A 15606-nucleotide genomic window follows, 5' to 3' on the forward strand; every position below is an offset into this window, starting at 1 on the left:
ATTAACAAAAAAGAAAAAGTCACTTAAAATTAATAGACAATGCGACTATTTAATCCGAATTATTGAATGATTAGGAGTGAGAAACAAAAATAGAAAAGGATAAAATGCGTGTGGAAAAGAATTGTTTGGGGGAAGAAAAGATAGGAGAGCCAAAAAAAAAAATAAATAAATAAAGGGTTCGTTTGGAAAGAATTAAAGTGAATTTTTTTGATTATTTTAGTCATAAAAAATAAAATAAATTATTTTAACCACAAAAAATAAAATATCACATCTAACCCATAATCATTACACTCTTCTCTAAAAAAAAAAATCAAAAAATTAAAAAAATCTTTTTCAAACCAAACTTTTTAACTCAAATTAAAATAACAAAAAAATCAAAAAAACAAAAAAACCCAACCCAATTCCTAAACGGAGGCAAAATGTTGTTAACATCTCATTTAACAGCCCCTATCTCTTCTACTAGATTTTGTTTCTCCTCTTCATTCACTTTGACCACCACCATATTTCCTAAATCTCCTTCCTTCTTCTCCTCCTATTTAAGATCAGCATCAACATCATCTACACCATCTATTCTTCTCACAAACCCTCCCATCTTCACGACTACTACTAGTACTAGTACTCGGAGGAGGACCTTCTCTCCTCGCTCTTCCTCCCCCTCCTCCGCCGCCATGGTTGACGCCGCCGCCGCCGCCTCCGATGCTGGGATGGACGCTGTCCAGAGGCGTCTCATGTTCGAAGACGAGTCAGTAACATTCACTCTCTCTCTCTCTCTCTCTCTCTCTCTCTCTACTTGATTGAATTTCGTTTTTTTTTTAATATTGTTTTTATTGTTTTGGACTGTTGATCTGTTTGTTTGTGTATTTGGTTGATTGGTTCATGAGAAGGTTGTAAAGAAAAAGAGAGAAAATAGCGATTTTTATTTTAGATACAGTTGTTGATCTGGTTTTTGATAGTTTCGACAGTTGCAGTGCAACTATACGAATCACTGTCGTAGGAGGAGATTTCGGGTTTTTAATTTGGCTGAAGAATCAATTTTTTTTTAAATTATTTTTTTAATGTTGATTGTTTGATGAAGAAGATTGTAGTAAAAAAGAGAGAGAAAATGGCGATTTTTATTTTAGATACAGTTGTTGATCTGGTTTTTTGATAGTGACAGGTGCACCTATGTACGAATCACTGTAGTAGAAAGAGATTTCCTTGCATCTGCATTTAATTTGGGTGAAGAATCATTTCTGATATATATATATATATATATATATTTGTATATACGATATATAAATAAAATACTATTTTGTTGCTGGTTTAAAAAGAGATTTGAAGGTGAAGGTGATTGACTGGAAAAAATAAAATTATGGAAGGAGCCAAACCCAGTATAAATTTGATTGTCAGTTTGTTACTAGTTTTGGCTTCCTCTTGATGAAAATGGTAAAAAAAAAAAAAAAAAATGGAAGATGTGTCATTTCTTGTGTCCTTCATCTTGCTTGAGTAGAAATTTAAGTTAAAATGATAGCGAAAACAAGTTTTTATTTTTAACCAAAAAAAAAATTTGGGGGGTTTAAGAAAAGGGATTTTGTGCTTTTTGTTTTTTGTTTCATGAGAAAATGACTATTTTGAGGAAATTTGTAGGAAAAAACTATCATAAACATGTCACCAGCAGCATGATTTGCTGTTTCGAGAAGAAAAAATTGTTTTTCTTTTTTGAAACCAAAAGTCATGGTGGGCTCTTGGGTCTATGTGATGATCATTTATGAATTAGAGGCAATGAAGGCTGGACTATTGATGGTCTTAGTGGTGTATGGAATGGGTTCCTGTCGAAGAGCAATAGACAGTGGATATAACTGAAATCATGGGGTTTACTTGGGAAGTGGTGGTGATTTCGATGTAACCTATGTGAATTAGATTGTGGTATCAAAGTACTATGGTAGACCTGTGTCGTATTTGGGACTTTAATATATATATATATATACATATTGATCAGTAAGGTAAGGAGACCCAGATTTGATTCTCTTTATTGGAAGAATGCAACATATAGGGAACTTATTTGTGACTATTATTATGAGTCTGCTTCTACAGTATGTTTCAACTTTTATGTTCCCTGAAACATTAGAAAATCCTATATAAATGAATAATTTGCATGCCCTGTTTATTATTTAGTTAAAAAATATCTCATATCAAATTTTGATTTTTTATGGACATTATGCATGCAAATTCTTCTGATGCACTGAAATGATTCTTTAATTTTGTTTTCATTATGCATTGTTAGGAAGGAGCCATTTGTTCTGTATACAGTTGGTTTTGTAAAGAATGTTTTTTGCTTCCTTGGTTTTAATAAGAATACTTCCACTTAAACTTTTGCAGGTGTATTTTGGTGGATGAGAATGATCGTGTTGTTGGTCATGATACCAAATACAATTGTAAGTAGATTATTATAACTAGATAAGTAAAGATGTTCTTCTAAGGCCACTTGGCTCTGGTTTAGGTAAATGAGAGGAACACTAATTTGACAATATTACATGGACTAATACCTAGATACTACAAAATTGAATAATTTGGCATCATTAAGTGTGAGATTGATTTTACCATATTTGTCCGATCATTTTCTAATATGCAGGTCACTTGATGGAAAAGATTGAATCTGAGAATCTGCTGCACAGAGCTTTCAGCGTATTTTTGTTTAACTCAAAATATGAGTTACTCCTTCAGGTATATATTGAAGTTTTATTGAAAGGAAATGTCAATTGATAGTATTATGTAACATATGTACAATTTTGGTTTCTAATTGTCCAAATATGTGTTTGTTTTGAAATAATGTGAATATATGAGGAAGGGACACTTTTGATTCTGGAAAGTTCTCCTTATAAGACTAGAGAAGTTAAAATCAAAAGGAAGTCTATATGTGTTGTTCCTAAGTGTGTGGAATCGTGCTAAAGTATGAATGTTGTTAAATATATAGTAGCATGTTAGGCTCCTATTCTTATCATGGTAAATTGAGCCTCAGATTTTTTTCCCCCATTTCTTAGTCGCTGTTCTTGTATAGGACAAGAGGTCAGCGTAGAAAGAGATGGATGATTTTTCTGAAATCATCTGATGTGGATTGCTGTAAACCCAATGGATTCAATTGATGGAGGGAAGGAAAATATTGGGATCAAGGTTAAATCTTGCCCAATATGTTATTTGTGGTCAGAATAAGGTTATTATTCTGCTTGGGTATGGGAACTGAGATCTGAATGCAGCTAACTCACATACTAAGAATATTGGGAGAGTGGATCCTTATTTATATCATGCAATAATGGATCTTTTTGAAATGACCATTGACAAGGCTACATTGGACTTGTGGCCATTTGTTTCATTTCTACCCATTAATTCTCGCACTTTATCATATGAGCGATCTCTAGCTGCCACTGCCAGCTCGGAACCTGTTAGGAAAACTTTTCACAGAACCTGAAGTTTATGACCAATTTGATGTTGAAAGGCATTAGACCAAAAAGTCTTATAATCTTATTGTTTAACTTAGTTCTCTTGAATACTTTATCAGAATTTATTGACCCATGGAGCATAGATACTAATACGAGATGTGCATAGGATACGATATGGATATGGTGATAAGAAATAATCTAAGGAAAATAGGATACTGGACATTGAAGTTTGGCCTTTGGACTCTATTACTCTTATCCATAGGATAAGAAAGAATCTAACACAAATATAATTTTTGTTTGGCCTTTGGACATTGAAGTTTTCCTTTTTTGGTGGGGCTTTTATTTAGGTAATCATTAATAGGATATTTATATTTTTAACGTTGTAACCTCTCTTGTATGAGCAGCAAAGGTCTGCGACCAAGGTAACATTCCCTCTGGTGTGGACAAACACTTGCTGTAGCCATCCGCTATACCGAGAATCTGAGCTTATTGACGAGAATGCCCTTGGTCTCTCTCTCTCTCTCTCTACATATATGTGTGTGTGTGTGTGTGTGTTAACTGTTGACGGACCATTATACTCTTATCCATCTGGACTTCTCATTGACTTCCATGGTTAATTACTTGCCAGGGGTGAGAAATGCTGCACAAAGGAAGCTTTTGGATGAACTGGGTATTCCTGCTGAAGATGTGCCAGTTGATCAGTTCACCCCATTGGGTCGCATGTTGTACAAGGCACCATCTGATGGGAAGTGGGGAGAGCATGAACGTAATAACTCTTGCTTTAATTCAATCTGAACCTCAGCATGTTTGTATCTGTTGATTTGCTCATCTTTTTCATAAATTCTGAACTAAGACCGTGATGCATCTGACCATTGGTCTGCCTGAAAATCCATTTAACCTAATTCAAAGTTGCAATGATGCCAAATATTTGATGAGATTGATAATCTCTACCAGCGGTAGTTTTTTCCGTTCTCTTATTAGACTATGTCTTTACATGGTAGAGTTATTAGTCATCAATGATCAGCCTCTGAATAGTTTCTTAAGAGATGATAAATTTCCTCTTCCAAAAAGAGGTGTTATTCCAGAATCTGCCTAAAGCCCTGAGTTTTTCAAAATTTGATCTCAAAATTTGACAAGCGTGGCTAGTCAGCTCAGTTGTTAATTGTTGAATCTGTCTTGACTTGATTTCATTGACATGTTATATACATTAGAGAACTGATCATGGAATTATTATTATTTTTTTGGTATACTTCAATGCTAAATCTCTTATACTCTATTTGCAGTTGACTACCTACTGTTCATTGTCCGGGATGTTAATGTGAATCCAAACCCTGATGAAGTTGCTGATGTCAAATATGTGAACCGGGATGAGTTGAAAGAGCTGTTGAGAAAAGCAGATGCTGGTGAGGGGGGTTTGAAGCTGTCCCCATGGTTCAGACTAGTTGTGGATAACTTCTTGCTCAAGTGGTGGGACAATGTGGAAAAAGGGACCCTCCAGGAAGCTGCTGATATGAAAACAATTCACAAGTTGATTTAAAATCCCTTGTCTCCCCTCCCTATGGGATGCAGTGCGTTTGTTGGATCATGATCTTCGGTTTCTTCAGACAATAAATTTATGTTGCATGCCGCCTCAGAAAAAAAAGGTTTTGCTGGCGTTACAAATTCTGTTCTGTTCTTGCCCAAACAAAGTGTTGTCATTTTGTTTTGTGGTCCTTATGTTTTCTCTTTAAGTAGTTATTGTGCTTCTAATTTAGATTTGATCTAAACCTTTGAGAACACAAAAATAAAACTTTTTGTGGAATGTGCAATTGTAAGATGAGTTTTATCATATCATTATGGTGGTTTTTATTTGGATTTGGGTAAATAGAGTTTTGATTGCCTTCCTTGAAATCAGCTCTCATGTTCCACAAAGGTTTCACTATTATATACAATGGAACTCTGGAAGGTTTGCTTGAGTTTGAGTCCTGAAATTTTGCAGCTCATTGTTGAATTTCTTCATGGTTTGGTTTTTACGACTAGATGTCCAACCTATTTTAATGGATTTTTAAATGGGTGTTGTCACGTCCCAAACCCACCCCTAAAAGTTTCGGGCATGACTTATTCAGAAACGGACACTTAACCTGATATACGTAATATATGGGGCCTGGACGGAAGCATTAATAAAATTAAATAACATAAAACATCATCCATTGAGCTACCATTACTATGCCAGGACCGCAAACATTACATTAGGTAGATAATACACAGGAAGCATACACCCGAGCTTTAGTTATAGTCATTTACATTCATACAAAAGTACTAAAGAAGAAAGGGGTTATTTACATTCAACCATAGGTAGACAATCAAAGCATAAACCGAAAACCTAGTTAAAGCTTTACAAAATGCACGGGTTCCATCTTAAGTGCCTGGACACACTGAGATTGACAAGAGATAGACAAGTGTCAAGGGTTAGGACTGGCTTTCCAGTTGGTTACCTACAGAAACAGACAAAATACAGAGTGAGTAAAACTCAGTGAATAATAGCACATAAATAATGTAATGGTTAACTTAAATAACAAAGCATATAACTGTGAAGGCATATGATTAATTACATTCTGTAGTCATTTCTAGAACGGCCATGGGCCCAATTTCCTTAACCGAGTGGCTTTAAGCCCAGTAATACACAGAACGGCCTAACGGCCCAAAAATAACAGAACGGCCTACTGGCCCAGAAATAACAGAACGGCCTATCGGCCCAGAAATAACAGAACGGTCTAGCGGCCCAGAGATAACAAAACGGCCTAACGGCCCAGAAATAACAGAACGGCCTAACAGCCCAAAAATAACAGAACGGCCTAGCGGCCAAGAGATAACAGAACGGCCTAACGGCCCAGAAATAACAGAACGGCCTAGCGGCCCAAAGATAACAGAACGGCCTAACGGCCCAGAAATAACAGAACGGCCTAGCGGCCCAGAAATAACTATGTATGAACTCAAGAGGTGGCTCGTACAGATTCTAGAGGTGGCTCCCACCAAAGTGTAGCACTTAATTCCATACAACACTTTGTTCCATACCAGAAATCATCAGAACAGATTAACTTCAGAATCATACAGAAAGTACATACATTCTTCCCATTGTTCACATGAATTACCATCGGTAATATAAGTTAACAGAACGTTGCTGATTATTGTTAGCAAAAGGTAACCACATTCCAGAGATACGTAGATACCATAGTTCCATAATGCACATACATCCCATTTGCTTGTCATGAACCAATACCACTAACTTGCAAATAATGGAATGTCAACATTAACTGTCAATAGTAAACAAACGTATGATCCAACGATGCACTTAGATTTCCTCATGGTTTTTTTGTAGGTCGACATACTTGTCTCGTAATTAGCAGAACATTAATATTACCAATAGTCTGAAGGTAAAGGTACCATTACATCAATAGGTCGGAACAGTTCATAACATAACATGAATCACGTAACAATGTTATTGATACTCAATTTCTTTCTATTAACCAACTTCACAGTGTTAATAGTTTGTATGCAATTCTTATGCAAAATCATGAGTAATTCATAGGATGGTACATTCACGATAATCATTAGCCATAGCCAGAATACAGCGTAGGTTCAGAGTCATACTAATGTTCACAAAAATCTTTCAATGTCCACACTGTTTCCCAATCAACATAATATTAACATAACTACGTCTGAAGCGCAAAGTGTTAATAAAAAGAATAATTAACGGTAATCAAATGTGCGATTACAGTACTATTACTCACAGTGTACAGGTGCTTGGTCCGCCCCTGTAGCTGACCCTACACAATTCACGTAATTCAAACATAATTCATCATAGTACAACACTATTCAATTCAATATTAGTCAACACAATATAATCCAACAAAGTCAACACCACTTAGTTCATTAACACCATTTGCAATTCAACATAATTCAAAATAAACCCTTGAATCTCATTTCAATATTCCAAAACTGAGTTCATATCATCCATGTCAGTCATAGATTATTTCCCCAATTTTCCCTTCACATTATACCATGAATTACAATGTTCATAACGTAGTTCATTCGCAAATTTTTAAACATAATTTTCAAACATTTCTAAATTCCAATTAAACTTGAACACATATAATTCAATACTTCAATTTCATTATTCTACTTTCAATTTGGGCCAAATCATTGGTTATCATCATTAATCAACCTGGGGTTTTAAAGAAAATTGGGGATTTTCCTCTTTTCTTAGTTAAATCTTTAAATCAACAATTACTATTTATCAATGTGCTAAAAACATTCAACATCCTTTGAAAATTGGAGTGGAAACCCCATTTGTAAGTAAACAACAAGCCATTAATGTTTCTAACCTATAATCAACTCAAAATTCCAAAATGTCAACAAAATCCCAAAGTGGCAACAAAATCACTTTGAATCATAAACATTCAAGGCTAAGAGAACCCCCTACCTCAAGATTGGAAGCAAAGAAGCTAGATCAAAAGCGTCCTCTCGAAAATCTCAAAATCTAATCGGTTGGAAAAGTTGATCTTCACTTCTTCTTCATCCTTGATGCACGATCCATGGTGGATTGTTGGTGAGAATGGATGAAATCAAAGGTTTGAGGGTTAGGTTTTCGGACCTAGGAAGAGAGGAAGGAAGAGGGAAGAAGAAAATGTAAGAAATGATCAAAAAATCCCGTTTTTACGCTGCTGTGCTCGCGAAACCCGCTCGAGCGTCCCTATTCACGCTCAAGCGTACCTGCTCCCAACACAGATTCCAAAACTTCAAACAGGTATAACTCTCCCATCCGGACTCCGTTTTAGGTCGTTTTTGTGTCCAAATTGAAGCCTCGGAAATAAGCTTTCCAATGGTTCTAACCTCACATTCAAATTCAAAGTGTGAAAAGAGAAAAGGGCAAATGAGTGACAGCTGATCCTAGAATAACTATCTGGATTATATTCTTTGGTCCAATCTTACTTTACCATCATACCACCACCTCAATCACTACCCCAAAATAAGATAAGAACATTCCAAATACACTAATAAGAATGTCAAAAATGAGTCCACGTGCCTCAGAAGTTCAAACTTAACCAGGCGGCCCGCTCGAGCGCCTAACCTTGCGCTCGAGCGCGTAGACCAACAAAGCCGTCCGCTCAAGCGACCATTTCTACGCTCGAGCGGAAAATCACCACTCCCAGAATTTCAACCCCCCTGCAAAATTACTGGAAACCCCAAAAGTCCGCTCGAGCGGAGAGAAAAATTTCAGATCGTCACAGTAAAGGTCGTCAATTCCAGTTTTAAAGTCATAACTCAATAGATAGTTCTTCAATTCCAATAGATATAGTTGAATTAAAACACATTACCCCTACTTCCTCTACGTATTTTGGAGTCATTACAGGTGTAATTCATGCAACCCAGTTAGGACCCATTTATAAGTCTGTACAAGTTTTAAGCAGATTCAAATTGAACAAGTTCACGGTTTTGGGTTGGAGATAAAATAGAGGGTTGGCTTTTGCAAAAAAGCTTGTTTCATACCACTATGAATCAAATCATAACCTTTTACATCCTGACCTAAAGATCATATATTTGAAGGGCTTTTTATTTTTATTCATTAAAGCATATATTATTGACTTGTATGGTATTATTGGATAATGGATATTTATTGACTTGATTTGCCTAGGCAAAGAGCAGCTATCTATAGTTTAAACCCACATTTGGTAGCTTCAACTTTCACTAGTTAATTGTTTGGCCCAAAGAGAGAGAGCTTCTCTCTAGAGATTTTTGGCGATGCGTCGGGGATATTCTGGCGACCTTATTTACACTTTTAAAATGTAAATCTACACTCTTAAAGTCTAGATCTGAACTAGAGTATAGAAATAAGTTTTTTATATCTGGAATAAAGGTTTTGAGTGTTTCTCTCCCAATTTCGGTATAAATTTTTAGATTTTCGATACCTACAATGATTCCCTCTTCTTTCAAGCCTTCTCCCATTCCATTATGGTTGTTCAACTCTTAACTTCAAGTGGTGTCTGAAGTACGGTGACGGCGATGATAGAGTTGGATAGCGACGACAGCGATAGGTGTTGATGCAAACCTTACTTGGTTTGTTAGAGATCGGTGATTTTTTCTACCTCGTAACTGATTTTTTAACAAATTTGTTTTTGTTGCTTGTAGTTTGATTGTTTACTTGACCTTTTAAGGTATTCTTGTTTTTCTTTTTAATTTATATATTGTTTATTTTATTTTAATATAAATGCTTTTCATGCTTTCAAAAAAAAAAATTACAAGTTAAACCTACCAGTCCACAATTCGTAAAGAAACAAAAACTAGATAATCAATAAATCTTTTTTCATTTGGAGCTATATTTGTAGCAAGTGCTAATTATCACTAATTTGTAACATTCTTTTGAGCTATAAAAAACAAACCTAAAGATTTAAATAGTTCAATCAAGATTTGTAAAAATCAAGCACATCCCATATCACATGAAATCATGGATGAAAAGACAAGATATCCTCTAAAAAGTCACTCATCTATAAATGAAAAAGCAAAGAAAAATATAAGGTAACATCTCGAAGCCAACTCCTGCACCTTTTCAATAGAAGGTCGGGTCTGAGTCGCTCCTCCAATGTACAAAAAAGGAATAAAAGATAACACCTCCAACAACATACCACATTCCATGTAGAATGTCAAACAAGGATGAGAAAAAAGCATTGTCATTCAATATGTAACCTTAAAAATGTATGTCTCTAGCTGTGAAAATATACAGCTTATGTTTATGTAACATACTTGTGATACCATGTATACACAATGCATTTGAGAAGGGTATACACTCGGCACTATTTTGCAACTCTTTTGCATTCATCTTCTTCCTCTCAACTGAACTTTTACAATTACCATATACACCCCCACATTAGCTTGCATCAGTTGTTTGTCAATAGTAATGTGAGAGACGCTAACAACATACCAACCAAACACAATGCCAGACTTCTGTGGAGGCGAAGATGTCTTTCTGTACACCACAAAGTCGAATTATTTTCCTTTGCCAAAAAAATGTAGAGATCTAGTCCACTCTTCTATTGCTGTTCTATGTGCTGCTAATCCAAGTGGGAGATCTCACTGCTGTTGCCTCACTGCGACAAATAGAATACACACATCATTTTTTATTTTTTTTCATGGAATTTAAACAAAAAGAAAAGAAGAAGCTTCGGATAAACAAAGTTAATCCAGCGAAAAGAAGAGAAAAGAATAATGAAATCTTTTCCAACTTTGCTCAAAAGAACTCAAGGAAGATAAAGTAAACCCTTTGTTTGTTCAATAGTTTTAGAAACTGAAATACAAGAAAGTTCTCTTTTAAGTCACTCACCCTCTTCCCAGGACACAAATGTAAATTTCTGATCAGCGATCAGTCCAAGCTCCTCTTTCTTTCATCTCCTAAAGAATTTTTGCAGACAGAAATTACAAAATAGAGCTGTGAAGAATGAAAAATGGCAATTTGAACATTGAAATCAAGATACTGATTTTTCAGTTCATATATCTTTTCTTGTGGTTAGATACTTATTTTTAAAATCTAATGAAAGGGAAACGGATACAAAAGTATGTTACCAATCTCTCTCTCTCTCTCTCTCTCTCCCTCAAATTTTTTATGACAATAAGAAGAGCACCTAGATTTCATTCATTTCTCAACAACAACAACAAAACACACATTTTGCAAGTTTTCAAATGAATATAAAAGTCATACTTGGAAGACTTTTGTACGGCACATGACCATATCACGTAAAACCAGTAATAGTTTCTTTCTTTTAAGAGTTTTTTTGTTTTTGTTTTTGTTTTTGTTTTGGCTGGGTTCCTTTAAGGGTTTAAGGAGGTGAAATTATGAGTTCCCAGTGACTCATAGCTGAATAAAGAGACTGAGGTAATGGCAGTCAAAAAAGAAAAACATAATTTAGAGTCCGGAATGCAAATCAGAGGAACAGGGGGTAGAGTGTAGCAGTTGCAGACCCCAGGACATCAGAACAATTACATCGACTGTGATTGAACTAAAAAATGTTAAAGTACTTTAGATTGGAATGACTGAATATTGACCAAAAAAAGGTTAGATAATGTCTAGGTAGTGAAAGACGGAAAGGGGAAAAATATGTAATTCATACCCATAAATTCCTTTACCTCATTTATCTTTTAGGCTGAAGGTAGCAGATCAGCAGTTCCTTTGACATTTCAATCTAGGTCAGCTTCTCGTATGTGCAAATGTACCATCAGTAACCACCAAAAAGAGAGCATTCTTTCTGTATTGCTTGCGAAAAACACAAAAATGATTCATCTAAAAGAAGGAAAACAAGACAAGACAGAAAGGATAAGGAAGAAAATAGAAACTTTTGGTAAACGGTCACTTGCCTCATGCTTGTCATTGACATTTGTTTATATTGTGTGGGGCTGCTAGTAGAATCAGATTTTGGGATATCCAAATGATATATGGGAGTGCTTCCCATATAACAACTGCTCGATTATTGAGAACAATTAAATCAAGAAATTTTGAGTATGTGTGCCAAAGAATTGGTTCCGCATCTGTATACTCTTAGCCTCCACCAATTTATGTGGGAGGCCAACCAAAGAGAACTCTTGGCCAAAATGTAAAAAATCTCAAGAAAATTGGAAAATTCATGTCTTCCCATCTTTTTATATCCAGAAGTCCCTTCTGAAAAGAGAACTCTTGACCCAATCATATCTGAGACCAACCAGATAGAGCTCTTGCAACACATTTTAAAGAATCTCACTGAAATACAAAAAAATAAAATAAAATAAATATTAACTTTTATGTCCTTCTGTTGTATCAAAAAGAAGTCCCTCAGTCAACATTGAATGTGTGTGAGGATTAAGTTGGCACCCCTTTTCCTCCATGATGTCTACCAGTTCAGAGCATATATCAACAAGACCCCTCCTAAGTAAGCCATCAATCAGAACGTTCCAAGCCACTTCGTCATGATTGTATCCTTGATGAAGCAAACTACAGAAAACTGCTTTTGCCTTTTCGATATTTCCTTCATCATATAACCCACAAACAAGAAGCTTGTAGGACTCTAGATGTGGTAAAAAACCCCATCCAACCATAGTATCTACCATCCCCAATGCTTCCCTGTACATTCCCAATTTGCAGTAGCAGTTAACAAGAGAGTTATAAACGTCTTCACTGGGAGATATTCCTCTTTTCTTCATATGATCCACCAACCTTGAGGCTTCTTCAAAGCGCCCCTCTCCGCAAAGACCTGTAGTGAGTGCACTGTAAGTGTTAACATTAGGTGTGCAACCATGTTCAATCATACTCTCAAACAGCTCCAAAGCAGTATCAAATTCCATTATTTTCCATACATCAGCAATATTGATGGTGGTGACATTTGGATTCAATTCTTGTGCTATTCTATTTTTACTTTCTTTCAACAACTTCCCGCTAGATAGATGTTTGATTAGAACAGAATAGGTATAATGAGAAGGTTCACATCCGGCATCAAACATACATTTGAAAATATCAAAAGCACGATGTATCAATCCTGCTCGCGCATACCCATCAATTAATACTGTATAAGTCATCAAATCAGGCAGAACACCTTTCTCCTTCATGTTAGCCATCGCATCTTCTGCTTCTTTCAACTTCCCTTGCTTGCAATATGCAAGAATAAATGGAGTGTAAGTGCAAACATCAGGCTTATATCCTAAGGAGACCATTTGGTCAAAAACTTTGTCGGCATCATCAAAGGCATATTCTTTCAACATTTGCTCAATGAGTATCGTATAACTAACAACTGTGGGCTTCACACCTCCAATCACCATCCTTTCCAGTAGTTGTGAGGCTTCATGCAGTTTATTCCCTTTGCACAATCCATCTATCAACACATTGAAAGTCCAAGAGTTTGGAAAACAATTTTCTGTAAGCATCCTCTCCAACAAACTGGACGCAAAATCAATTTTCTCTGCTTTGCAATACCCATCGATTAAAGCAGTATATATCACTTCATTTGGCCTTATGCCTTTTTCCTTGAGAGAATCAAGTAGGCAATGAGCTTCTTCCACCCTCCCATGTTTACATAAAGTATCTATAAGAGCACTATAAGTCCGCTGGTTGGGTACCACACCATTCTCATTCATCAAATTAAGCAACCTGAAAGCACTATCTAGATTACCCTCTTTACACTGTCCATGGATTAACAGATTATAAGTAATCAGGCTCGGTGACAGCTTCCGATCAACCATCTTACTAAGCAGTGCCATTGCCCTGTGAACCTTTCTAGCCTTACAAAACCCACAAATCAACTCATTGTATGTGCGAACGTCGGGACTGCAATTATTCAACTCCATCACATCAAATACTTCAAATGCAGCATCAATCATTCCCTGCTTGCAGTACCCATCAATCAAAGCATTGTACGTCACAACACTTGGAACCAACCCTTTCTCTGACATCACATTCAACATTTTCCTGGCTTCGTCAAGCTTCTTGTCATTACACATGCTATCAATGAGAGCAGTGTAAGTATGAACATTTGGCTCGCAACCTTTCTCCATCATCTCTTTAAAAAGATTCAATGCTTCCATTTTCCTACCCAATCCGCACAATGCATGTATCAAAACAGTATATGTCCGGACAGTCGGATGACAATCATCATCCCCCATATGGGAAAACAACTTGAGAGCTTCATCAATTCTCTCAGCTTCACAAAACCCATGAATGAGATTGGTATAAGAAACCTCATTTCTTCGACAACCCTTCTGCGGCATAACCTTGAACACCGTATAAGCACTATCTACATCCTTTCTCCTACAATTGCCTAATATCAGAGATGTGTATGTATGCACATCCGGGTTCAATCCGGCTTGCAAAATTTTACTTAAATACAACCCCGCCTCAGCCACATTCCCCAATTTACAATACACATTAATCATAGTATTAAAAGTATATATATTGGGCGAAATCTTATCATCCAAAATCTCTACATAAACACTCTTCATTTCATCAATCATGAGAAACCTCGCTAATGACATCAATAGCATATTATAACATCTAAGAGTGAGCTTAAATTGAAGTTCACCGTCACCATCATTGTTTTTATTCATCTTTCTCAACACATTCAACACAAATTGTGCATCTTCAACCGATTCACACGATTTGACCATCGAAACACGGATCTTTTCTGCGATGCCCAGGAACCGATTGCGTATTAGAATGGAGAGTAGAGAGGAATAGGACTGGACATTGGGTTTGAAGGTGGGCCTTAGGGAGAGAAAATTGAACAGAGCAAGGGCAGTGTTGGGGTTGAGATTTGGATTGTTGGAGAAGAGAGAGGTGAGATGGGATGGGGATATGGAGGGGATTAGCTTCTTGAATGAAGGGTGTTTCTGCCAATTAGGGAGAGAGAGGAGAGAGAAGAGTTGGGTGGCGGTGAGATCGAGTGGCGGCGGCGAGGGGTGGTGGTGGTGGTCGGAGGGTGGAGGTGGTTCGGTGAGTGGAGCGATTGAAGATAGTGATTTGAGAGAGGACTGACCTGTGAGCTTGGTGATGAGAGTGGCTCTTGATGTTGATGTTGTTGTGGCTGTTGAGGTTCGTATCATTGTGGTGGTACAGCAATGGATGGCGATGATGCAGAGGACTCCTCCATGCATGAATATGGGATTTTTTATTTTTTATTTTTAAATTGTTAGGGTTTCGAAAGCTTGAGGATTGATGAAGAAGAAGAAGAATATGAAGAGATATGCAGAGATTGGAGAAGAAGAAGGGAAATGGTGAGGCAGGCGGCAAGGTGGGTTGAGGCCATGGATGGGACCCCGCCCTAGTTCTACTTCCAAGTTGAAAACAAAACAAGCCTTTTTTTTTTTTTTTTTTTTTTTTTGGCAAATTACCTGCACCATATTCAGATTTAGCTAAATTATAAATTTTTTTTGAGATTTTAAAAACTCAAGTTTTATATTCACATAATAATTTAATTTATACCGTTAATTAAACGTTAAGAATAATTACTTGACATCACCAAAATATAAATTAATGCATAATATTGTCTTTGTTAAAATCTCTTTGATAAATTAACAAAATTTATAAAAAGAATTACATTAGATGGAAAAAAAAATTAAAATTTTTAAACCATGTTTGATTTGTTGTTTAGAAAAAAAATTTAGTTAAAAATATATATATATATATATATTTCTAATCACT

The 15606-nt window shown here is 36.1% G+C and overlaps 2 protein-coding genes across 5 annotated transcripts; one reads left to right on the plus strand and one right to left on the minus strand.

The window, feature by feature from the left end:
- The first annotated feature begins 393 nt into the window (after positions 1-393).
- On the plus strand, positions 394-5244 carry LOC114300736 (isopentenyl-diphosphate Delta-isomerase I-like). The gene is made up of 6 exons (XM_082922543.1): positions 394-742; positions 2359-2414; positions 2612-2703; positions 3821-3923; positions 4045-4182; positions 4700-5244. Exons 1-6 carry the CDS (start codon positions 420-422, stop codon positions 4951-4953), a joined length of 966 nt encoding a protein of 321 aa, XP_082778669.1. The 5' UTR covers positions 394-419; the 3' UTR covers positions 4954-5244.
- Positions 5245-10105: 4861 nt separating this feature from the next.
- Positions 10106-15292, minus strand: LOC114299533 (Pentatricopeptide repeat (PPR) superfamily protein). Of its 4 annotated transcripts, none has more exons than XM_082922549.1 (4): positions 11802-15292; positions 11574-11692; positions 10774-10841; positions 10106-10540 (listed from the first exon to the last, which is right to left on the minus strand). In XM_082922549.1, the coding sequence occupies exon 1, from the start codon at positions 15057-15059 to the stop codon at positions 12213-12215; it is 2847 nt and encodes a 948-aa protein (XP_082778675.1). In that variant the 5' UTR covers positions 15060-15292; the 3' UTR covers positions 10106-10540; positions 10774-10841; positions 11574-11692; positions 11802-12212. The 4 variants fall into 4 exon arrangements, 3 of the variants coding, with proteins under 3 accessions (XP_082778675.1, XP_082778682.1, XP_082778671.1); XM_082922556.1 differs by having other exon boundaries at positions 11558-11692; XR_014365422.1 differs by lacking the exon at positions 11802-15292 and having other exon boundaries at positions 11574-11795.
- Positions 15293-15606: the final 314 nt, after the last annotated feature.

This window comes from Camellia sinensis, chromosome 1 (genome assembly GCF_055761805.1).
Source record: "Camellia sinensis isolate YWXY chromosome 1, ASM5576180v1, whole genome shotgun sequence".
Taxonomy (NCBI): domain Eukaryota; kingdom Viridiplantae; phylum Streptophyta; class Magnoliopsida; order Ericales; family Theaceae; genus Camellia; species Camellia sinensis.

Bases quoted from the DNA above. Each gene is read 5' to 3' on its own strand.
- LOC114299533 (XM_082922549.1), bottom strand. From the start codon at position 15,059: ATGCATGGAGGAGTCCTCTGCATCATCGCCATCCATTGCTGTACCACC.
- LOC114300736 (XM_082922543.1), top strand. From the start codon at position 420: ATGTTGTTAACATCTCATTTAACAGCCCCTATCTCTTCTACTAGATTT. The intron at 743-2,358 runs GTCAGTAACATT...AAACTTTTGCAG, and splicing joins CGTCTCATGTTCGAAGACGA to GTGTATTTTGGTGGATGAGA. The intron at 3,924-4,044 runs GTCTCTCTCTCT...ATTACTTGCCAG, and splicing joins TATTGACGAGAATGCCCTTG to GGGTGAGAAATGCTGCACAA.